General features: G+C 50.5%; 1 protein-coding gene across 7 annotated transcripts in view; it reads right to left on the reverse strand.

The window, feature by feature from the left end:
* Positions 1–537: 537 nt before the first annotated feature.
* RHPN1 (rhophilin Rho GTPase binding protein 1) overlaps positions 538–24,163 on the reverse strand; it is a 31,725-nt gene continuing 8,099 nt past the window's right edge. Inside the window, exons 1-15 of one of the 7 annotated variants that reach the window (XM_030012242.2) lie at positions 21,707–21,836; positions 21,476–21,591; positions 17,357–17,485; positions 13,775–13,868; positions 13,302–13,379; positions 12,177–12,301; positions 11,702–11,868; positions 10,962–11,149; positions 10,637–10,793; positions 8,434–8,553; positions 5,981–6,175; positions 5,614–5,690; positions 4,213–4,359; positions 2,772–2,930; positions 538–2,615 (exon numbers count right to left, since the gene is read on the reverse strand). In XM_030012242.2, the coding sequence (XP_029868102.1) occupies positions 2,421–2,615; positions 2,772–2,930; positions 4,213–4,359; positions 5,614–5,690; positions 5,981–6,175; positions 8,434–8,553; positions 10,637–10,793; positions 10,962–11,149; positions 11,702–11,868; positions 12,177–12,301; positions 13,302–13,379; positions 13,775–13,868; positions 17,357–17,485; positions 21,476–21,510 (1,866 nt within the window). In that variant the 5' untranslated portion in view covers positions 21,511–21,591; positions 21,707–21,836 and the 3' untranslated portion in view covers positions 538–2,420. Of the gene's footprint in view, positions 2,616–2,771; positions 2,931–4,212; positions 4,360–5,613; positions 5,691–5,980; positions 6,176–8,433; positions 8,554–10,636; positions 10,794–10,961; positions 11,150–11,701; positions 11,869–12,176; positions 12,302–13,301; positions 13,380–13,774; positions 13,869–17,356; positions 17,486–21,475; positions 21,595–21,706; positions 21,837–24,163 lie in introns of those variants that run through there. The other 6 variants (XM_030012241.2, XM_030012244.2, XM_030012237.2 and 3 more) reach the window with 6 other exon arrangements.

Genomic DNA, 24,163 nt, shown 5'->3' on the forward strand with positions numbered 1-24,163 from the left:
TACCAGCTACCAATGAGATCGTCCAACACAAGCGATGCCTTTGTTCCCATCGATGTGGTCTTCTAAAAACAAGGGGTTTGGAAACCCTTGTGGGAAACCCCCTTGGAAACACAGAAACAGCAGAATAAAACATGTAGTGTGAAGCAAATGACTTTCTTGAATGTTTTCCTTTTTTTGCCAGAAGAAAAACCCCCAAGAGATCCAACCTGAGTCCCACTCCCCACCTCTTGCATTACTTCCATGAAATAACTCATGTGACAAAGCCACCAGCTCCCATTACACCGTGCTGGAGATGGAGACGATGGCTCACCAAGTGCTGTTGGACCGATCTGGATGCTTAGGAGCTTGGTTTGTCTTGGATTAGGATGTACTAGAACCAAACGATCTCTTCCAACCTCAGTGGCTCCAGATTTATGTAAAAATGACCCAAAACTGACCCATTTGGAAGCCCAGCCAGGGCTTGTTCCCCCCCGCCCTGCCCCATGGCTGGTGCACCCAGTCCATCTGTAATTCGCAACAGGGATGCACGTTACGAAGTGTTTTTGAATCAGTGCTTTTTAATCCATAAAAGGTGAGAGTCCATGTACAAATTAAAAAACAAACAAAACCAAAACCACCGGTATTAGGGAAATTACCCAACTCGCACAAAACGCAACCCCTCCGCCAATGCCAACGGAGGAGTTGGGTGATGCGGGTGGCAACGCGATGCGCAGGCTCGCCACTTGTGCACGCTTCTTCTAAATAAATACATCTCCAGCTCGGAGACGTCCGTGTTGGCAACACGTTTAGGATCGGGGGAAGATGCTGCCGGGATGCTTTAACGGCAAGGTGGCCTTTTCTGTGAACCTACCCCCTTCCTTACCACTCCCGCGCCAAGCAGCTGGCAAGATTATGTAGAAAATCTGACTGCACCAGATGGCCTCATGGTGGCAGCCGGATCTGTAATCCAGTTTGATGATGTCTCAGTCTATGGAGCAGCCTCTCGGTCAATAACACAGAGCTAGAAGCCCTCCTTTAGTTCTCCTTAGATAAAACCGGGGCCAAAAGCTTGGCACGTGAGCATTCAGCCACCTAGAAGAAAGAAGCCATGGTACAACCCTGGGGGGATGCTCTCACGACGATATCCCACTGCCAGTGCACATTCACTTCTTTAAACTACTGCTACAAATTTGTCACGACTTAAAAAGTACAAAAATACAATTGCAACTCTGAAGGGTATTTTATACCTACCAAGATCATCCAAGCACTGAAGACCAGACAGCTCTTTAGCCTTCAGAAAAATAATGCACAAGGAAGAAATGGGATTGAGAAAATTTTGCCAATATATCTAAGCGCGTATTCGGAGTCTCCCAGCATTTCCAGTACAATTACCAAGATGCATGTATCCATCAGCCCAGCTCCGGTACGAATGCTGACAGCACAGTGTTAGGGTATTAGCAACGTGTGCAAGATCCAATACTAGCACAAATTTAGTAGTTTAATAATCTGGAGGAGCTATCTTCCTGGAATTTTAATCTCATACCAAGAAAAATACAAGGCTCTTAGCTATTAATCTACTCACATATTTAGGGCAATCCACCTCTACTGATTAAAAAAAGCGAGACAACAAATGCATGTCAAGTCTTTCCCTTTTCTTCCAAAGAAGCAGGCTGTGCAGCTGGGCTATATTTGCTGGGCCAACCTGGGTGTCCATTAAAAAAAACCCCAAAAGCACTAAAAAAAAAAAATAGTCAAACCCATCCTAACTTCAACTCATTTCACTGGGACATCCCTAACTGGTACCGCGGCAGAAATGCACAGCCCAGTGCTGCCTGGGCAGGTCTCCGTTGGACCCCATGACAGAGTCACCACGAGTCATCAATGCCCACGCTATCCCCTCTCCCGAAAAAGGGGAGTCGAAGATGACCTCCAGCTAGAGCTGCTGAACAACTGGGCTCTGCCAGCAGCTCTTGGCGAGCAGTGGCAGTGGTGCCATCTTCTACCTTGCAGAGAAAGCCTAGGAGATGCTAAAGAAGGTTACAGCTTTTGCTTTAATAGCTGGGGCTTGGTATGGCTGCTCCTCGCACTGAGCAGAAGATACAAACCAGTCCCTGCTTTACACTGAAGCACAGCTCCCCCCGACCCCTTAAGAGAGAAAAAAAAAAAAAAAAAAAAAAAAATCTAAAAATTAAGAATAAATCAATGTTTCCCCATATTGTTTAGCTGAGGATCGTTTAACGTAGGTGTTTGGGGATGGAGGAGTCCGGCACTGTGCATCGCTCGCCTCTTCGGAGAGGATCCGACCAGCGGCACGTCCCCGGGGCGGGGGGTTCCTTGCGGCACTGACACCAGTACAGCCCAGACAGGCCACTGGTGCTTGCAAGGATTCACAGGCAGCCTGCCCCAGAGCTCACGGGACATGACCTAGCCCGGCAGCTCCTTCAGTACATAGCCTCATTGTCTCCCACCGCAGTGAAGGGGATGCCGTAGGTGCTCTTCTTGCTCCGCTTGCTCTTCTTGCTCCAGACGAGCAGCGTGCTGGCGCTCTTGCTGTTCATCAGGCTCTTTCGGCTGTTCTCCTTGTTGCTCTTCAGCATCCCGCTGCCCGAGGACATCGCCGCTGCCTTCTTGTCCGCCTGTTTGGGAAGAGGAGCAGAAAGGGGTGTGAAGCCAGGGCAGCACCTGGGCTGCAGACGTGATGCCCAGCTTCAGCCCCGCACCTCCAGCCTGGCAGAAAGACACTGGGGAACGTCTTCTGCGGTTTCCCACCTAAGGCCTGGGATGTGACTTACAGCTTTTGGTCCCTCCGAGCCCTGCAGGGTTATCACACCGATCTCCACTCCCTCCTCCCCGGTGCTCTTCAGCAGCTGCACCACCTCGGCATGCTTGGACCACTTGCAGTCCTTGCCGTTCACCGAGATGATGTAGTCTCCCTCCTTCAGCCCGGCTTCCTGCGGGGGAAGACAGAAGATGCACATGTTTGAGCTCATGGATGCCACTGCACGAGGTCTGCTCGGTGTCCACCCTGTTCTGTAGGTCCCAATTTTGCAGAGATATGGGCCACAGGGAGGGTTGGGGTCCACCCTCCACCTACAGCACAAGACAGTTAATGCCTTCATCATCCTAAAGATTTTACATCTGCTTTGCAGTGTGCATGCAAAAGTGGGGTGCTCTACGGACTAAGGGTCTCGTTTGCAGCTGCTGGAGATGGCCACGCTTGACATCCAGCACGCTCTAAACTCCCAGCCCCGTGACTTTTTGCAGCCTTGCAAAAAGCGCATCCAGCTCTGACTCTTCGATAAAGGTTAAATGCTGCAGATATCCAGAACAAAAATATAAAAAATATCGCCTGCAAGCCTTAAGAAAACAGAGCAGGCTCAGCAAGGTTCTTTGCACACCCTTCATCCGTCAAGGCATCAACGAGGCTCTTGACATGCTTGAAGGAAAGCATGTGCCAGCTCGGGGCCGTGGGGACAGCATCAGAGCTAGGAGCAACTCAGCCAGCACACGCCAGGCGAGCTGCAATGGAAGTTTAGAAAAACTTGTCCACCCAGGGACACCCCCATTTCAGTGTCTGTCTGGAGTCCAATCCCATGCCAGCTGAGTGCAATGAAGCCCAGGGAACACAACGGTGGTCCAGATATGGACCATATATTGTCTTTGAGAAGATCTTAGTCTCCCAAAAACCAATGTGATCTTGCTGCTAAGGAGCATGTTGTTACAGCGATGCTGGGCTCTGGATGGCAGGGTTGATGCTGAACAGTGCTGAGGGAGGGGGAAGACCTTCGGGCACCCCACCAGGATGCTCCAAGCAAGCTTCTGCTGGAAAACAAAGTTACCCCTGATACATCAGAAAGCCCCTACAGTAAGTTTTCACTGAGATAACTTGTGTTTCAGACTTGCCATCTTGTTCCATCCACTGTCACATCCCAAAATGGGGGAGAAGGGAGCTGGGTGCTTGCCAAAGAGAGGCTGCCAGCAGTTAAAAACTGAGCTAACCTCCGTATTTTTTCCTTAGCTGTCTCCGAAAAAAAAATAAATCTCAATTCCTTCGTGACACCCATCTGCAAGCCCCAGGCTGAGATCCGGCAAGGGATGAGTCTCCACCTGAGCACACCAATGCAGTTACCAACTAAGTGTTAAGACCTAAAACCACCTGGTACCCCTCAAGGCAACCCCTGACACCTCACTTCCAGCATCCCCACAGGGACAGCAAGAGCCTGGGGTACTCACAGCAGCGCAGCCCCCCGGGATGACACCAGCAATAAGGACCGGGGAGTCTCCTCGCAGTGTGAACCCAAAACCGTTCTCTCCTCTCATCAGGTGGACTCTCCGCGCTGGGTACCACTTGTTTTTGGCCGAGAAAACCGAAAGGGGTCCCTGGGGTAAGGTAGAAACACGGAAAGCACCTTTTGGTGCAAGAACAACTCCCTGGGGACATGCAACCTTGCAAAACATACACTGATGGGGAGGAGGCAGAGCAAGAAAGCCTGTTTTTCCATTTCTTTAAGGATGTGATTTTGAGCCTGTCTGGTGTCTTACCCTGCCTGCACGCCCCAAAATACAGATTTATGCACTATAAAGCTAGAGGTGCTTAAAAGCCCATGTCAGATGTTGGCTTTATGAGCAGGCGCAGTCTCATGCAGGTTGGGAAGGACCTTGGGAGGTCTCTGGTCCAACGCTCTGCCCAGAGCTTAGGTCTGGACATCCTCCCAGCAGTGCCGCGCTCCTGCAAGGCAGGAGGAGGACATCTCGGCACAGTCAGCGATCTGGCATCAGTTGAGACACTATAATGCTGGAGCAAATGAAACAGAAAGCTCCGGTGGGCAGAGCTGGCTCCTTAATTCTCCCCTTCAGGAAAAAAAAAAAAAAAAAAAAAATCACCCAAAGAGGGACAATGGGGGTTGAAGTTTTTCACCGCTGCCTGGCTCTGGGGGATGCAGCCCAGCTGGGGTGGTTCAGTAGCAGGGTGCGAGGCAGTGGGACAGGTCACCCCCTCAGGGTCAGATCCCCCCCCATATCTTTCCTATTTTCCTGTCTTTTTCCTACGTTTCTATTCCCACAGGAGCAGGATATACACACCTGCCCTGGAGCTGTACAAAAGCAGAGATTCCCAACCTCTCCCTGCAGTGCTACGCAGCCCTTGGGGTGCCTGGGGGATGCGGACAGCACAGTCGAGTCCCACAGCAGCCCCAAAGCTCAGCCCTGCTCCCCAGGACCCTGTAAAAGCCTAAAGTGGGTAGGGATAAATGTCCAGTGGGATTTTCCTGGTGCCTCCCAGCTGGCACCATCCTGCCCCCAAAAAGCTTCCTCTAAAGGGTCCTGTCGGTCCTTCTGGGGTAAAGCCCACCCAAAAAGCCTGTGCCCGCTCCACCATGTGCCAGAGGAGCTTCGCGACCCATTTAGGTCTTGCAGAGACAGATCCGCACCCTCCCAGCTCTCCTCCTGCACGGGTCCCTGCTTGCGAGGAAGCGGCTCATCCTCCTTGGAAAGCCGCCCGCGAGCGCAGAGGCTGCACCGGGAGAGGGAGAAGAGGCTGCGGGGAGGAAGGAAACCAGGCAAGCAGAGCATGCAAGGGAGGAGGAGGAGATGTCTGCTCCCTCGGGGCAACCTCCATCCCGTAGCTGTACGTACCAGCCTGTGGAAGAGGTCGGTCACCTTCACTTGGGAGAAGTTGGGGGATTTTATCTCTGGTTTCTGGTGAGTTTTGGCTAGTGGTAGGGAGAGAAAAGCACATAAACTGGGGTCAGGTAGTTGCAGCAGCTGCTGCCTCTGCGTCGTGCTCCCCGAGGAGGGATGGTAGGACCCATAAGAGCCAGGACCTGCTCAGGCAGCTGCCAGACATGCAACCCAGAGCCCCCAGTCCCACCTGTGATGCTCCACCACCACGCAGGGAGCTCTGGTCCACAGCGACATGCCGTGAACTCACCACGGAGTTTGCCCGCCTCATGCAACCTGCCACAAATCCCCTCCCCAGCTGAACCCCCAAAAATCCACTTACGGTGAATGTCCGGGGCATCTCCAGTTTCAAAGAAGTCCTCCTCGTGGTCGATTTCCGAGTATTTGCTCAGCGAGCGTTTGTGGGCAAAGGAGAGGACCTCCTGGAGGATATCCATCTTCCGCAGGATCTTGCACAAGCCGTGAATCCTCATGGCTTCTTCGTGCTTCATGATGGCTTTCTTCAGATGAGCTTTGCCTGCAAGGGAGCAGAGAGATCGCAGCCCGAGTGGAGCGGAGCAGCCCCGCCGCCGTTCCCTCTCCGCTCGCTCGGCTGCCCACGGATGACAGCAGCCTTCGCGGCTGTGTCGCCCGACGTGACTCAGGGACAGCCCAGTCACGTTCGCAGCCTGCCAGGCGTTCAACGTGCGCTAAATGGAGTAGGTCCCAGCCGTCAGCTCGAGCCCCCAAGGTAGGGCTGGGAAGGGACCTTGAAGGGTGACCTACTTCACTCCCCCGGCGCCGGAGCTGGCAGATGTTCCCGAAAACCGCCGGCGAAGGAGCCGACACCACATCGCACCGCCCCCGAAGTCCCTCCTAACGCTTAACCTCAATCTCCTTCGCAAATTAACTTCTCTCCATTGCCTTGCGTCCCCCGGGAGGGGGGGACATGGAGGACGATCGAGCCCCATCCTCCCGGTGACAGCCTTTTAGCTTCGGGAAGATGCAACACATCTCCCTCTTCTCTAGGCTAGGCAAAGCCTTCTCATTGCCCTGCAGGTCCTGCTTTCCATCCTCTTCGGCATCTGGACTTGCTCTGCTCCTCTCAACTTGCCTTCAATGTGTTTCCACCCTCGTGAAAACGGAGCGGCCGAAAAATGGCCAGAAGAGATGAAATCACGATGACCCATGGGTATCAATGCAAACATCTCCTTTGCAAGAGACTGCAACCAAGATACCAGCATCCAACGCTAAACTACGGAAAAAGCTATATATATATATATATATACACGTATATACACACGTATCATAGAAACACGTGTGCCTGTAGCATTTACAGTTTTAGGACACACGGTGGCAACATAACCCAGGGAGATGATCAGGGTTTGCTCCAGACTTCTGAGGACCACAGCCAGTGGCCCGAACACCTCTGATTTCCCCTACGAGAAGTTGCAATCAAGGAAATATACTGAGGCTGAATGGAAACCAGAGAGGAAGAGACTCTCCAAAATAATTGTATCAAATGCAATCAACCATATTTTATCAAAGCACCCACAGCCAGCCTCATCCACGGGCAAGAAAGCAACTACATTTTATTGAATATCATCAACTCCTGCTATTTTCAAAAGATCACTGGCAATAGAGGTCAAGCATAGAAGTTGTGCAAGCTTTTGGCTCCACTCTATTGAAGATGGTAGAATATACCATGTCTGATAAAACACAATGTTATAAGACTAGGAGACAAGGGAAGGGGAAAAAAAATATCCTTCCAGGGAGATTATTTTAATGTCACAAACTTCTTCCCTTCCTGTAAACCAAAACCAGAGCTGAGGCTGGCATCCACCCATTCATTTTTCACCCGCAGATGTTGAATGGAGCCCATTCCCCCCAAGAAGAGCAGGGAGAGCTGGAAGCTGCATTGATGCAAATCGTGAAACCAGATGACAGCAGCTGAGGGTGTTGGGGTGGTGTTACCATAACGCTCTGGTTTTGGGGTTCATTTAAGGAATCTCCTCGTGCCATGTCCTCCACCTCCCATCCCCAGCAGTAAAATCAGGCTGAGCAGCCAGGAGGACTTTGCTGGGGCTGGTGACGTGACAAACTTATTCCTACTGGGACCTGTCTCCTTTCACATGTGTGCAATGAGGGGAAAGAGCATCAGGAGGCAGCTCATGGGGGAGGCAAACAGCAGACAACACCCCAAAATCAGGGCGCTGAGCTTGGTCTTGTTGCAGCCTCGTTGGGGAGGGGCTGCCAAAACATGACTTCAGCTGAATAAGCAACACTCTGTTTTTCCCCTGAAGCTGAAAATCCACATGGGAGGAAGTTCTCGTCTCCCAAGGCTTTTGATGCAGCTAAAAAAGCCACCCCCTGGCATCTGCTGCGTCTTCTTGTTATCAAGCCAAGTCAGCGGCAAGCCCAAGCCAAGGAGCTTCCAGGATCTCTGTGTTCCTATGGATTTTTCCATGCTGCATTGGGTGACGTTACCTGGCTCAGGACACCTCAATGTTTGAGGTTTTACTGTCAAACTTGGCTGGACAGGTTGGTGCAAGCAGCATGAGTTGGTCCTCAACACCCTAAAAGGGAACTGTGACATTTTCCTGCCTTCCCAGGAGAGGCTGTTTTCAAAGAAACCAAAAAAAAATGGTGTCTTTGCATGGAAACATCCCCCAACAGCTCATCACATTCCTTTGTGGACACCATGCCTACACAGGCAGGGTTACAATGGGGTTCACTGCCTGTGCATCGAGGTTTCATTGCAAGAACGGGGGGCTTTGCTCCCACCGATGTGCTTACCCAGCTTCCTCCTCTCCTCGGGGTCCTGCAGCAGGACACGGAGCGACGGTCCCTCTGGCATGGTGACGTGGAACTGGATAAAAGCCTTCTCCTGCTCCGGCAGTTCAGCATCGGATGCCGCTGTGTGAAACAAATGGACGGGGACGGGCTTAGAGAGAAGTCAGGGCACTGCTCAGCCACCCAGACCCCTGTGGCAGTGGGGACGAGGGGATCGGGAAGCCACATCCATGTTCATGTGGCCCCCATAACTTCAGCAGCAGCTTTCTCCCACCCAACTACACCCTACAACAACCAAGACATCACTGATGGGGAGAGGAAGGAGGTATCACATTCAAGGCTGCACCAGGCTTTGAAGCCAAGTGCAGGATTTGTCCTGTGCACAGCACAAGTATCTGGCTCTTTTGCCTCCTTCCTTCCTTTGCTCTGGTCTGGAAGCAGGATTGGAAATAAAGAGCCCTGGGCTTTCCCCACCTGGAGGTTAGTGACACGGAGCCAAGTAAGACGACTAAAGCACAAGAGCTGGGCAGACTGAAGTGGAATTTGGGAGCTGAGCCCTCCTTCCTGCAACCTCTGCACGGGCAGAAAGCTTGCAGTGCAACCAAGTGGGTCCTTCGATGGAGAAACCGAGATGAATAGAGCTTGCACAGGTGCTCCAAGCACCGCACTGGGCTCTGTACACATGATTTTTACATGCTTATTTCCAGCCAAAGCCGTTCCTAATCCCCTTTGGCTCACTGGGAGCTCAGGGTTGGATAGCAGCCTCCTTGACTGGGCGCAGGGTGTGATAGGAAGGAACCCAGAGGGCTCCAGCGAGCCTTGTGGGCTTGCTGGTCTGAATATTAGGAGATCTCAAAGCCTGGTGAGCACCCCCAGCATAGGCATCCATCAGACTGGGAACCAGCAGCTCCAGAGCTGGCTCTCCCCATGCTAACCCTCTCCAGGCCAGCATCCCTGGGGGATTAAACTGCAGCATAAAGAATTTATTGCCGGCTGGTTATGGGAGTGAAAGATTTGATATTCTGAACAAAGGGGTCAGGGAGAGGCGGCAAGCAGGCATGTGAGATCTCAACAGCATGCTCTGGATGGAGCAAAAATATTCCCAAACACCCAAATCAGGCAACTCCTGCAGATTTGTGTTTCCCTCGGCACCTAAGGTTGTTAGGCCAGGCAAAAAGCCTCAAAATTTTAGGGGAAAGGTTTGCACTGTCCCTTGTAACCCCATGCAAACCTGGCCCCATCACTGTCCTCTGCAGTTTCTCTTTAAGCCGCTCCAGCCCGACGGTACCCCACTCTCTCCCGTCTCTGCCCCAGCAGCTCTCCTTGCTCAATCCTGCTTCTGCAACGCCCACGCAGCACAAGCCCGGCAGCAAGATTTTGGGCAGGCTCCGGAGCGGGGGAGGATGCTGGGACAGTCTGGCAGCCGTCACCGGCACAGCACTGCTTTCGGCAGCCATCCCCCAAGAAATCCCCCAGCCTGTCCTCAACCACCCCACCAAGTGATGGGTCAGCACCACAGGTCACGGCGTGCATCGGCTGCCCGCCCCCAGATCCTCTGCCTGACCCGAAATTGCTTGCCTGAGCGTCAGTGACGGCACAGATGGAAATCATAGGTTGCATCCCACGGCCGGGCTCCAGCTGGCTCCCCGGAGCCACGTAAGCCCGGCACAGCCACGCGTACCCTGCTGCCAGCACCTCACCACCCTGGGATGCCCAGGGCAGCTGGCCGCAAGGCTGGCAATTACATTTGAGTAGCCCAGACCAGTTTGTCCAGGGGTATCCTGGGGTTTTTTTTGGTTTTATTTTTTGAAGGCCCCAGCTGGCCCACCACATGGAGCTGGGTGCCTCTGGAGGATGCCCAGCCGAGGACACCAGCACACGTGTGGTCAGCAGGCAGCTGACCCCCTCTTTACCCACCCAGTCCCAAAGGCAACTGCAGGTGACATCGCTACAGCACCTTTTTGCTCACCTTCTTGGAAGGACTTTGCAAACCAGAAATAGAGAGGAAATCTGTCCTGTGCATGAATTGCTGAGTCAAAAAGCAAGATCAACAGCTCGGAGCATCCCAGAAACTTTAGGTTTTGGATCCATCTACACTGTGCATGTGTCCCTTCACCTTTCTTTGCATTCTCTCCCAAACACCAGGCTACCACGTGGAGCCAGCACTTGGCTGAGCAGGCAGCTGCTTCTGAGCTATAATACTTACCAGGGCAGTCACAGAGAGCAATGGCAGCGAAATAGTGGGAGAGGGCTTTAAAATGCTCCGACTTGACGTGGACCATGGTGGTCCAAGAGAAGGGAACGTAATCCTTCACGTGGGCCTGGGTCATCGTCTGGTGTACCAGTGAGTAGACGTCTTCCACCTGTGGGGCATCAAAAGACAAGCTGCTAAGCCATGGGTTGAGATGTAGGACATCCATCAGGAGACAGTGACAGCAGGCTGTCCTCTCCTGGGGGGTTCTGGTGGCCACAGAAGGAGCCTCTCCGGTGGTGACAGCCCCACCAAGTCCTCTCCTCCTTGAGGTGCTCACCCTTGCCGCCTCCTGGGCGAGCTGCAGCCGGGTGAGGAAGTCGTGCTGGGCACGCAGCAAGGTCATCTTCTCAAAGACGCACTCCTGGACCTGGGCGACCATCAGCCGCACCAGCATGTTCAAGGAGGCGGCGCTCATATCCAGGCTGGGAGCGTTGGAGAAGTTTTCCTTCAAGTAGTTAAAGGCACCTGCATGAGGGAGAAGCTCCTGGTAGCCACCGGGCTTGTAAGCAGGAGAGTAAGGCTTTTGGACCACAAAGGTTTCCCCACCAGCATCACAGGAGGAGAAGAGCCAGCAACCCCACTCGCACATCAGACACCTCACCATAACCGGTGGGTAAAAAGGTTGGGGGTTCCTCCCTTGCTATCTAAACCATCCTTGTGCCCACAGCTTTCCTCTCCAAAGCCCTGGGTGACCACAGTCCCAGGGTCCCTTTTTTCCCCAGCTGCTCACAGCCAGATCAGCATCTCTCCTCTCCCCAGCTGGGACATCCCTACTGCCACATGGCAAGAGAAAGCCCTTTGGGTGGCTGTTGGGTCATCCCAGCTCCTCTTCATCACACACAGAAGCAGCGTGGTGCCAACTTGCGCTTGGTTTGTGGTCCCTTGGAGACGCCCTGTCCCCATCCCTCTTTGTATGACTGCTCCCTCCCCTTCTTGCACTCACGTGGATTATTCCCACCCCAGGGAAATGCTGCCTGCACGCCCCTGGGGAGCTGGGGAAGCGGGGAACCCACGTACCGGCCGCCTTCTGAAAGGCATCGATGGCCTGGTTGAGCCCCGGCAGGGATGCACGGTCCTGCCGCGCTCCGATCTGGGTGTGCAGGGCTCCGATGTTGAAGAGCACGCTGCCCTTCTCAAAGGCCAGCGCCCGCTGGTGGGATGGGACCCCCGTCAGGGAGTCGTACCTGGGGAAGGGAAGAGTCAGCAGCTGCCCATCCCTGGCTCCTCACCCACGGACGCAGGAGGAGCCTGGAGGGTTTTCAGCGCTCTGCGTGGGCTTGCAGCCACCGTTCCCATCACGGCTCATCCCTGTGGGGAATGTGCTTTCACCTGCCTCCCCTAATTAACCCACCCAGGGCGAGAGCGAACCCAGCTCCCCGCGTCCGCCAGCCCTGGCTTTGCTGCCAAGGCAGCGATCCCGTCGTGGAGGCTTGGCCCCGGGCTCCCTCCCCACTCGTGATGTCCCGGGTGGGATGGGGAAAGCTGCACCAACCAGTGGAAGAAGACACCCAGGCTTTTGGTGGGAGGGAAGAAACGGCTGTCGAGGAAGTAGAGCTGGTTGTAATACTCCATCAAGAGCTCGAGCCCAGCTTCGTTGCGGCTCGGGGTGCGCATTGCCTGCGGGGACGGGAGACGAGACACGTGGGTGAGAGGAGAGGTGGAAAACGGGAAGGAAATGTCGGATTTATGTAGCTGCACATGCTGGCCAGCCCAGGGGTGGATAAACTCCACCTGAGTTATTAGATCAATAGGATCAGATCAAGAGCAGACAAGTGGCTGTGCAGCAGCAGGAGGCAGCCCCCCCAACACAGGTTCAGCTGCGGGAAAGGCCAGGGAGGCACCAATTCGGTGCTGAGGCACCCAAATCCAGAGCCAGCAGCCTGGGAACTGTGCTGGAGGCAATGTTCATCTAAACCAAGCTGGGATTATTACTTTTTTTTTTTAAGAGAAACTCATGCAAAGTCTGATGAAATAAATGCTAGGGAAGAAATAGGATTTTTTGCTCTTAATAAAAAAGCCCTTGAGCTTTTGACCTGACACAGGGAGGAGGGTCAGAGCTCTCCTAACGCCTAGTTTTAACCACAGGGCTTTTCCCAGCTCCTGGCTTTGCAGAGCTCCTCTCCCACAGCCTGAAGAGCAGGATCAGGCCCCCTTGAGAAAGCCTCTTTCTTTCCGCTCTCCCAGATCAAAGCTTCACAGCAAGGCAAAACTTGAAGTTACTTATGAGATCTGTTTCATAGGACAGAAGAAAATTCACCTTTACTGGCTTGCTTTATATTTCCTCTTCTCCAAGCACTAGTTGGAGAGAGACCAGTCATTTAGCCTTGCCAGGGGTGAACTAATATTCATAAACCAGTAATGGATTGCATTGTAACTTTTATTGCTGTTCAGTCTAGGATAGCAGGGCGTTAAAGGACGTGGAAAGAAAACAATTACTGAATGGTCTGTAATATTTTGTAACCTATGAACCGAAGCTGAGGTGCTCTAGCATGGGAATCCCACGCCCCGAGACACAAGGATAAGGGTGCAGTTTGGAGAGAGGATGAGGGCACCCTCAGGGCAAAATGTGGCACCTCCAACAAGTGTTTCTGGACTTTGCAACTCAAGGGACACTGACCTGCCGTAGCTCCATGAACTCTTTGATTTCTTTTTCAAACAAGATGCCCTCCTCTCCATAGTGTTCACTGATGAGATCCTGGATGGGGAAACAAGAGAAGAGAAAATCCTGAGTCACCCTTCAAAACAGATTTTCATGATATAAAGGGTGACTTTGGGCGATTCTGTATAAGCAACTTGCCAGCTCTCCCCACAAGGAAACCCACACCAGGGAAAACCATCTCCTCCCCTACCCAGCTCTTGCTCTCCAGCATCTCCAGACCCTCATCTCCCACTGCCCCATGTTTTAAGTCCAGCTCCTCCCCATAATTTTTTTTCTGCAGCTTTTCCAAAACAGAAAATGTTTTGCAGCTCCTGCAGCATCTCCTTTACAGCGCCCAACCGTACCCATGCGCTGAAACATCCCCCAAAGTGCATGGTCACTCAAGTCCATCATCTTGCATCTCATCAAACATGCAAAACCCCGATGCTCACCTTCAGTGGTACCAGCAAATCCAGCTCCTTTGTCTCCTTCAGGCCCAAAGGGATCATGGGGACGCTGATGGACTCACTGGAAGAAGACAACAACCTATTTGGTGGTTGGTTTAAAAGCCTTGGAGAGACCCTGTGGTGTCAGGGACTAAAATGAAGCAGCTCTTTGCCCTGAGCTTCTGCTGCTCCTATTAAAGGGTAAAGCTAGAAGAGGACCTGACTCTGCACAGCAGAAGGATGCTCTTCCCAATGTGATGTTGGGAACGGCAGCGCGACAGGGGAGGTGCGCAGAAAAAAACCTGAAACCATCACCCTTATTCTTCCAGCTTCTGCTTTTCTCTCCATAACAAGTACAATAGCAACAAAATAGGCTCCAGTAACGAAGCTGCTTTAATTACCAGCCCTTGGGAACCATGCGTGATACGAGCACAGGTCACAGATTCACCCACTCCTACATGCTAATCTGGGCTTTGGCGCTGATAAGGACTTGCTCGAGCTGCAGTGCTGCACCTGATATTGAAATTTTCTACCTCTATTTAAAGCAGCTGTCTAATAATAGCTCTTATCGCAGAGCCCATTCGATATTGTAAAATGCTGAAGATGACGTGACGCTGGGAACACCCAGTTGGGGAGTGATTCGTGTTTCAATATTAAACCAGGGCAGTTGTGCAGCACTGAGGAAGAAGCGCTGCAGGATGACAGCCAGGAAGGACTATCTTTTGGGGGTTTAGCAGCTATTTTGATTTTCTGCTGCCAAGAAGTAAAGAAACGGTCTGTATAAGCAGCAGAGCCTGGAGCATGCAGAAAATTACAGTCCTGCAAAGAGCCCCAAAGCTAAACCCATCATCCAACTCCTGTATACGGAGATGGGGAATGGGAACCCGCCGTGGTACCTGCAGCTCACGTCGGCTCCACAAATGCTTTCCCTGATACTCATCTATCCCTTGGGGATGTCCCCAGCCCTGGCACCGAGCCATGTTACCGGATCCTCAGACACTTGGCCTCCCAGGGGACTGGTTTAAAGAGACAAGAAAGTTTGGCAGAGAGCACGATGGGAGGTGGGTCAGGCAGGATCAAGCCCTCGCCAGCCCAGGTTTGCACAACAGCCTCCTCTCGTTACCTCCAGAAACCACTGATAACTTGTTAGCACATCACTCATTAGTCCAGGGAGGAAAAGAGGCAAAGAAAGTTGCAAAAACCTGGGGAGCGGGATAGGGAGGTTGCACCCATATTTTCATCTGTTCATACTGAATAAACAGCTTCAAGAGCTATAATTAGTGCAGAAAAGCCATTATTGCTCGTTCCCTAACAAGATTTCCGCTTGAATCCAATGCCTAGAGCAAACAAAGGGGCTTTTGTTCAGCCTGGGCAGGGTTTTGGGGTTGCTGCTGCCGCTGTTTTCTTTTTAAACCAGGGCAAACAAGCAGCAGGTTGGAAAAGCTGAGCATCCCTGATAGGGAAGAACTTGGGGAGGATGCATGCAACACAGGAGATGTTGCATGCATCCCTACTTCTAGCACAGAAAAAGAAGGCCCAAGAGCCAGCATTACATTCAGAGACTGCAAACAGACCCTCTGAGTGCAGAAAACACCCAAGGGTGGTGGAGATATGGGCTCCCTTGGCTTTCTCCCAATAGGAGACCCCGCGACCCTAACACAATCCTGCATGCTGATCATCCTGGTCCTACATTAAATATCACTGCAGCAAACTGCAGGATGGAGACACTGATGCTCTCCCGGCCTTTGCACCTCTCTCTGTCCCCAGGAGTACAGCAATCCTCCCCTGAGGAGGACCATGCACCGGGAAAAGCATGTGGGGGGACATAGCATCGTGGTATCATAGAATAGTTTGGGATGGAAGGGACCTTTAAAGGTCATCTAGTCCAACCCCCCTGCCATGAGCAGGGACGTCTTCAACTAGATCAGGTTGCTCAGGGCCCTGTCCAATCTGATCTGGAATGTTTCCAGGGATGGGGCATCGACCACCTCTCTGGGAAACCTGGTCCAGTGTTTCACCACCCCCAGTGTAAAAAATTTCTTCCTTATATCTAGTCTAAATCTACCCTCTTTTACTTTAAAACCACTACCCATTGTCCTATTGCTGCAGGCCCTGCTAAAAAGTCTCTCTGTCTTTCTTATAAGTCCCCTTTAAGTATTGAAAGGCTGCAATAAGGTCTTCCCGGAGCCTTCTCTTCTCCAGGCTGAACAACCCCAACTCTCTCAGCCTTTCTCCATAGCAGAGGTGTTCCAGCCCTCGGACCATTCCCGTGTCCCTCCTCTGGACCCGCTCCAACAGGTCCATGTCTGTCTCATGCTGGGGACCCCAGAGCTGGACGCAGTGCTCCAGGGGGGTCTCACCAGAGCGGAGCAGAGGGGCAGAATCCCCTCCCTGGACCTGCTGGCCACGCTGCTCTGGATGCAGCCCGGGATACGGTTGGCTTTCTGAGCTGTGAGCGCACATTGCTGGGTCATGTCCAGTTTTTCATCCACTAGTACCCCCAAGTCCTTCTTGGCAGGGCTGCTCTCAATCTCTTCATCCCCCAATACATCTCCAGCCTGTACTGATATCACGGCTTGCCCCGACACAGATGAAGGACCCAGCACTTGGCCTTGTTGACCTTCACGAGGTTCACACAGGCCCACTTCTCGAGCTTGTCCAGGTCCCTCTGGATGGCATCCCATCCCTCAGATGTGTCAACCGCACCACTCAGCTTGGTGACATCAAACACCATCCACCCATCCATCTCAGGAAGGGAAGGAGCTGCAGTGGCTCCCACATTGCTGCAGCGTCCCCGGTCTGTTCTGCCTCGGGGATTTCTGCTTTTCTCACCCAGTGAAATGGTGCTGCCAAGCCGCCCCGGCACGTTGGTTTGCTGCTGGCGAGCGTGCTAGGATTACCGCTCCGGTGAGTCAAGCCTGAGGTGGCTGGGTAAGCGTTTCAAAGCAACAGAATGTTTCAATTAACAAAGGTCTAACATCGGAAAGAGAGCAAAATAACCTAATACCCTCGATGGGAAAAGAAATCAGTGAGTAATCTGCACTGGGAACAGCCAGAACAGGATGTTGGGCTCCTGAGCAGCCACACTTTTAATTTCTTCTGCTAAATACCCTATTTCACCCACTGGAAAAAACTCATGCTCTGCTGGGATGCTCAGGAAAGGGGGAGGATGCAAGTAAAGATGGTTGTTTCTGACCTATTCCTCCTGCTTTGGGACATCAGTGTCCAGAGGATGCACCATCCATCCCTGAACATCTAAATATCTGCTACGAAAAGCTGTTGAGTTTGCTCTCCTTGCAGCTCTATAAATGAAACACTGAAGTTCCCAGGATGAAAAACTGTTCACAGCAAATATGGCCCATGCCCATGTCCTCCCCTATTCTGCAGCCAGCACCTCGTGGTCCCTTGCCAGAGCACTAAATCCTGTGCAGAACAGGGAAACAGAGCAACAGGTACAAGGCAAGAGGCTGCCTTGCTCCCAGAAAAAGTGAAAGCGAAACAATAATAATAAAAATAAAATCCCAAGTGAGCAAGCTGCTCTTCCCACATCACGGGGAGCTGCCTGCCTGGCTTGGCTGCTCGGTGTACCTGTCGTTCTGGTATACATCCATGCTGCTGTTCAGCTCCTCCAGCTCCTCCTTCAGCAGCTGCAGGTTGGAGTTCACGTAGCTCAGCTCCAGGGCGACTGTCTCTTTGACCTTGTGGTTACTGGTGGCCCTGCAAGACAACACCGTGTGGATAAAACCTCCCCCATTTCATCAATGCCTTTATTTATCAACATTTGGTTATTGATAAATCGAGATTAAGTTACCCAGTGGTACAATACCAAGTGCACCTATCCAAACCTTCCTGCTGAACCGTGCCTCTTGCTCTGCACACGATCACAGAATGGTTTGGGTTGGAAGGGACCTTTAAAGGTCATCTAGTCCAACCCCCCTGCCATGAGCAGGGACATCTTCAACTAGATCAGGTTGCTCAGAGCCCCGTCCAACCTGACCTGGAATGTTTCCAGGGATGGGGCATCGACCACCTCTCTGGGCAACCGGTGCCAGTGTTTCACCACCCTCGTTGTAAAAAATTTCTTCCTTGGATCTAGTCTAAATCTACCCTCTTTTACTTTAAAACCATTACCCATTGTCCTATTGCTGCAGGCCCTGCTAAAAAGTCTCTCTGTCTTTCTTATAAGCCCCCTTTAAGTACTGAAAGGCCGCAAGAAGGTCTCCCCGGAGCCTTCTCTTCTCCAGGCTGAACAACCCCAACTCTCTCAGCCTTTTGGGACCGGGGAAGCCAGAGTATCCAGACCACTGTGCCCTGGAGGTAGAGGCCAGGCAGAACTCATTACAGTGTTGCACCCTACTCAGATGAACCTGTTATTTCTGCCTCAGAGCAACATTCCCCTTGCCCATCCATGCCCCCGCCTCCAGTGTAGCTTCAGATATGGCCATGAGCACTCAAGGTACTCTCCCACACCAAATAAAAGTGCTTTGTGGTTGGGTTTGAGGAGGAAAAACTTATTTTTCAGTGCAAACAACCCTTCTGCAAGGGAAGAGGCTTGCTGTGTGCGCCCATTAGTAGAGCCAGACCCTGCCCTCCCTTCCCCACTCGTGCAGGTCGGGAGATGTAAACACCAAGGACTGATTTCAGCTGCCTGCTCCCAGCAAGACAAACTCCCAGGCTGATTATAACCTTCTTATCTGCTCCGAAGGAAAGCGGGGAGAGATAACCCAGAACTGACAGCGTGCAGTTGTCGGCTGAAAGGGGCTCTGGCTGCTCATGCTAAATCATGACAGGCTCCAAGAAAAACAACACATGCATGAGCTCTGCTCAGCCAGGGCATCGCTTTCCCCCACCTTTTGCAGAGCATGTTGCCTTTGACTTGTTTTTTTGTGGATAGCATCCTTCAGGGACCTTGCCCTGACCTGGCTCAGGGCAGTAGAAGGAGCTATGCTGTTTTTTCTTTTTAAGATGCTGATCCTTTAGTGTCTCCTCCCCTGACTCCCCTTTGCTGGGATTTCCCAAGACCAAAGCATTTTTTTATTCTAAACAAACAAAGCAAAACCACAGCAGATCCAAAGGTCTTCACGGCCACTTCCATTTAAACATCCTTCAGCATTTCTGCAATTCCCCATACAGGATCAGCACAGTAATCACCCTCTTTCCATATAAACCAGTACTTAGTCACTATTTTAGTCCTCCACGCATCAGAACACCTCCAGGACATAGGTGCATCACTGCTGTCGCTACAATTTTCTTCCAATATGAATTCAAGAGAGTTTCCCCTTCTTGCTCCCAGCTGGCAACAATATCTGTTTTTTTTTTTTTTTAATTTCTTGTGTTACCAATAACTGATTTGTGCTGATTTGCAACCCAGCGACACCGGGCTAACATTTGCGTATACACGATATATTTCTGATCAGTGCTTTCACCCCTGCTCCGCAGCAGAAAGGATGTATCGCCCTGCAAAGCCCGATTTTGCTCTGCAGGATTTTGCACACACATGCAAGTTTTTCCAGGATTGGTCACCAGGTTCAGGTTTTGAAGTCCAAAGTTGCTTCAGGGCCCTTCAGTTTTCACTATGCAAGTGCCACATGCAGCAATTAAGAGCACAATACCTCTCAGAGAGGTAATTTAGGGAAGCACTCAATCATTTCCATGAGCAAACCTGCACTGAGGCACTTCATGCTCCCTGTCCGGGGCAAACTCTGATCTCTGATCTCCGTGTGACCATGCAGAGCTTACATAGCTCCATCAACCTCCTCAGTAAAGTTATCAGCTGTTTGCTTAGCTAACACAAAAAAAAAGACTTCTGATTTTTTTTTTTAATTTCGTTTTAAGAAACTGGTTTATTGGCAACACCTTTATCTCCCTGATTGCTTCCCTCAGCCTCAGTATTTGAACAAGAAAGGAAAAGGTTTCCACTGCCTCTGCCCATTTATTTATCCAGCAAACAAACCCTCTTAACACTGCTGAGCAAACACCACGTGCGTTTTTTCCAACACACCATTCATGGCAACCTCTCCAGGAAAGGAGACCGATATGCTGAACAGAACAGTTCAGAAGATTATTTTTTAAAGCAGAGTTGCAGGGATTTTTTTTTTTTTTTTTTTTTTTCAGAGGCAAAGAAACCAGCAAGTTCAGCTGCAAAGTCTGCTCCAGGCTGGGCAATCCACAGCTTTTTTCTATTTGCATTTAGCACTAGCATAGAGAGATGCAAAGGAAGTTTCTCCATGCAAGTCTCAAGTCTATAATTTTTAAGCAATAACCTTTAGACTTACAACATAACACCCCCTTTCAGCCTTTAATTTCAGGCACTAGCGTGAATTTTTTTTTTTTCCTTCCCCCCCCAGATTTCCCATGTTTCATAAGCTCTGAGCACCATAGCGCCCAGAAACCAACATTATTACTCAGCTGCAAAGTGGACTTGTGGGAGGGAGGAAAAGTGGCTGCTACCAAAGGACATTCAAACTGCTGATCCAGAGAAAAAAAAAAAAAAAAAAAAGAGCCCCATTAGTGCATTTCCCTGGCCAAGTAATTAAGATGTGTTTTGCATCACATTTTTGCTCACTCCCCTGCACGCGGCTCCGATTCCCGCTGTTTGCACCAAAACCGTGGCCAGACACATTTCTGCTGAGCCAGCATATTTCCACACACTTTTTTTTTTTTTTAATAATAAAGGGGAGTCATGTGGAGCGGCACATGTTGGGATTTCATGGCCTTTTTTTAATTACGTGAGGCACGGCAGCCTGGTTGAAGCAGTGGGGTATGGGGGCTGTAGCCTCATCTACCCCAGGGAAGCCCCACTGCTATATTTCTTCCTATAGTTTGGTGGAGCAACTATTACTCCCTTCTTCCAGGTGCAATAGGCACACACCACTGATGTTAAATCATTCAAGTTCAGAAGTGAAAAGTCAATCTTACTTTATTGGGAGGAAGAACAAAAAATAATCAATGAACTGGCAAAATATACCAAAAAAAAAAGCTATTTTAGGGCAGCCTTATGACATTTTCTTATATAAACAGACCTGTCCACCCTGCATACGTGCTCCAATATCCTACAGGAGCATGATACACATAAAAGCTACAAAAAAAGGTCATCCTTGGGTTAAAAAAACATAAAATAGCTGCAAAAAATAATGCAATTGCATCATGAACGCTCTACAGGGGAAGGCAGTAACGTGCTGGCTCTGCTTCTGCTGGACCAGCTGCAATCCAAAATCCATGCAAAGGTGCCAACTTTTGCACCATCCCATAAATGCATCTTCCAACAGGGTGAAGAGCCACCGGACTGTGCCCATCTGCAAAGACATACCTGAATTTTCAGATCCTGCTTTGATGGAAGCATTGGGATGGGGACTAAAACTGGATTTGACCAACTTGCTGAGGTTATCAGGCAGGAGCTCTGCAGTCCGAGCTCAATACCAGTTAAACATTTATTCTCATTATTCCATCTGCTCACACCCTGCTTTGTACCAGGCTTCCAGGACATTAAAACTATAATTTTTCATTAAACTGCACAGCATCAGCATTGCACTGAATGGAGGGCAGGCATTTCTAGGATGAATGCTGCAAAATCAAGGGAAGACTGAGCAAACGCCAGCCGTAGCCATGGGAGTGCCAGCATCAGCTGACTGCTAGACATCAAGACCATATTTCTCCCCACCAGCCAAATCCCTGGGCCAGATGGATGTTTTGGGGACCAGGACTCACCTGAAGAGATTTTCTGCCCCCGCTCGCATCCTCATCTCCTTGTTGATCTGCTGGTTAATCCGCGCCCGGCGATGCTGCAATTTGCTGCGCTGAGTCTGGGCAAAGGGGTCACAGCCCTGCTGAAAGAGAGGAGCAGGGTCTCACCAAAAAAACCCACCATTTGGGGATTAAAAAGGGCATTTTCAGAGCCCGGCATTCACTCGAAATAACAGTTTTATTATCTAATACTACCTGTTGCTTACAGCAATTTATTTTCAAAGCTATTCAGAAAAGGCTTCCCAAATACAACCATGAAAGGATACAGGAACTAAGCGTCTCCTTCCCAGGGTCTCGCCATCCAGACACAAGACAAGACCCAGGGAGCTACAGATGAGCTCAATATAACCCTCGAGCTCAGGAACAGATGTGACCCTATGTCTATAAGCGCTCCCACCGCCCGCCGGCTATAGGGGATTGAGTGCAGGCAGCAAGTCAAGAGTTCATGGGGGTGGAGAAATGGGTTGCACAAAGCAGTAAATTAATTCCATCCCTGCCTCCTTCCTTGGCTTCGGCTCGGACTTTCTGCAGACAGGGAAACACATTTAATCTCCAACTTCAGGAAATAACAGATGGCAATATCCCCCTGTCTCGTGGGGGCAAGAGGTTATTATGGGATGCCCCAGGCAAAGAGGTTGCCATGAGCAAGGTCTCCGAATCTAGGGCCACAAAAGCTCTGCCCAAGCAGACATGATTTCCATTGTGCGAGGAGAGGTTCAGATGGATGAAATGAGCCTCTAAAAGACCCCTGGATTAAAAAAAGAAAAAAAAAAAAACGAACAACAACAAAAAAAACCAACACCCCCTGTTTGGGAGGACACAAGGCTGGCCAGTTTAAGAGGATGGAGACCACCTAGCCTGCTTTTCATACACCAGTGCAAAGCATGAGCAGATCCCTCCAAGAACATATTAAGATCCACTGTAGCACTAGAAGAAATTCCTCAAAGCCACTATTTCACCCTCTTGCTTCCCTTAGAAAACTTTTGTTTGCTATGCACATCAGTCTTACCCTGCTCCCCACTGCTTTCCCTCCACCAAGGCTGGTGGACCCCTTGCCTCCACATCAAGAAGGGGTTTCACCACCCAAGAGACTCTGCAGAGCTCCAACAGTGCCAGCTCTCGTCCTATCCAAAACACCTTCTCAGCTAATTTCTTCCATGTAGAGATCTCAGTGGACTTCACCAGGTCTCACCTCATCCTCTGGGATGGGTCACAACAGTCTCAAATCCAACAAGCCAGGGCAACACTTGGTTACCTCTCCAGAAAACACTGTAGGTCCCAGTGTTACTCTGGGAAAACTTACTTCTAATACATTCTTTGATTTTTCTGGGGAAGTAGGAAAGGAAGAAAATAAATCCTTGCTCAAAAAAGTATGGGACCAGCTTTGATTAGTAAGTAGGGAATGGAAAATTTTGCATTTTCATGGATTTCAGCTTTCTGAAAATTAATTTCTCCTATTTGAAGTCCACTAAGTGGTGCCCCCTTTGAAAAGGGTCCAGGATTAACATCGGCATTTTCATTTAAGTGAAAGATTTGAGCTCCTAATTGGTATATTGGAGACCACGGAAACAGTCATTCCATATGGTCCATAAATCTGCAGGCTTAGTGCTTTACAGTAATCCATGAATTTGTTGAAATTACTGAAGGAACAAGCTGGAAGCACAAGACCCTGATTATTCTGGAAAAGCAATTAAGTGGGACATTAAGGAAAACAGCCCAACAGCTGCACAAATCTTGGGTCAGGAGCAAATACAGGAACGGCTGGTCCAGAAGTGCGACCTCTGGATTTGCGTTGGGGAACCCACTCATCTTGCACATACCATTCGCTCCCCAGGGAAAAATCCACGAATTGGAAGAAAAAGGAAAAGGATGAGGAATCTGACACCATGAAGCCCAAGAAGGGACCATGTCAGGTTTTCTCCAGCAAGGAGGAGCTGGGTCATCGCTGAACATGGCCCTTGGAAAAAAAAAAAACAAACAAAAAAACCCAAAAAAACAATAAAACCAAAACCAAAAACCAACCCAACCATGCAAGCACTACTCAAATCTGAGCACCCAGAGGCTCTCAAAGCAAAGGAGACAGCACCAAACTCTTGTCCAGAAAGTAGCTGCTCATGCAGCAGCCCAAGATATTGCACAAGCATTTCTTTTATTAATTAAAGGCTGATGATTACAAACATCGTGCCTTTAATGATGTTTCTTCATACAGTGTGAGATGTTAACCTATATATGGAAATTAAGGCTTAAGGTGGGGAGAAGAAGCCATAAAGAGAAGGTGGTGCTTACTAAAATTTCAACAGCCCCTCAGGTTTACAGATGAGAGCTGTGCACGCTTGTCAGCTCCAGAGACATACAAGCCAAATTCATATGCAAATATATCCAAATACATGCAAGTGAGCAGGATGCAGGCCCCCTCTCTCTGCCTCTAGAGCCACAAAAATCCATCCACAACTCAACAGCCCTGGCAGCAACTGTTGGAGGTGGAAAGCACCTCTTCTCTGCCTCCAGCTCTTTCTACAGGAGGTTTCACCTTTGAGACCTCTCCACTCCTTGCAAAGGTTTGCCTGAAAGCACTCAGAGGATTTCAAGATTTTTTCAGGGGAAGAACAAAAACTATCTGAATATGTGGGCAGGAGGCCAGAGAAACTGCAA

Source organism: Aquila chrysaetos, chromosome 4 (genome assembly GCF_900496995.4).
Source record: "Aquila chrysaetos chrysaetos chromosome 4, bAquChr1.4, whole genome shotgun sequence".
NCBI lineage: Eukaryota > Metazoa > Chordata > Aves > Accipitriformes > Accipitridae > Aquila > Aquila chrysaetos.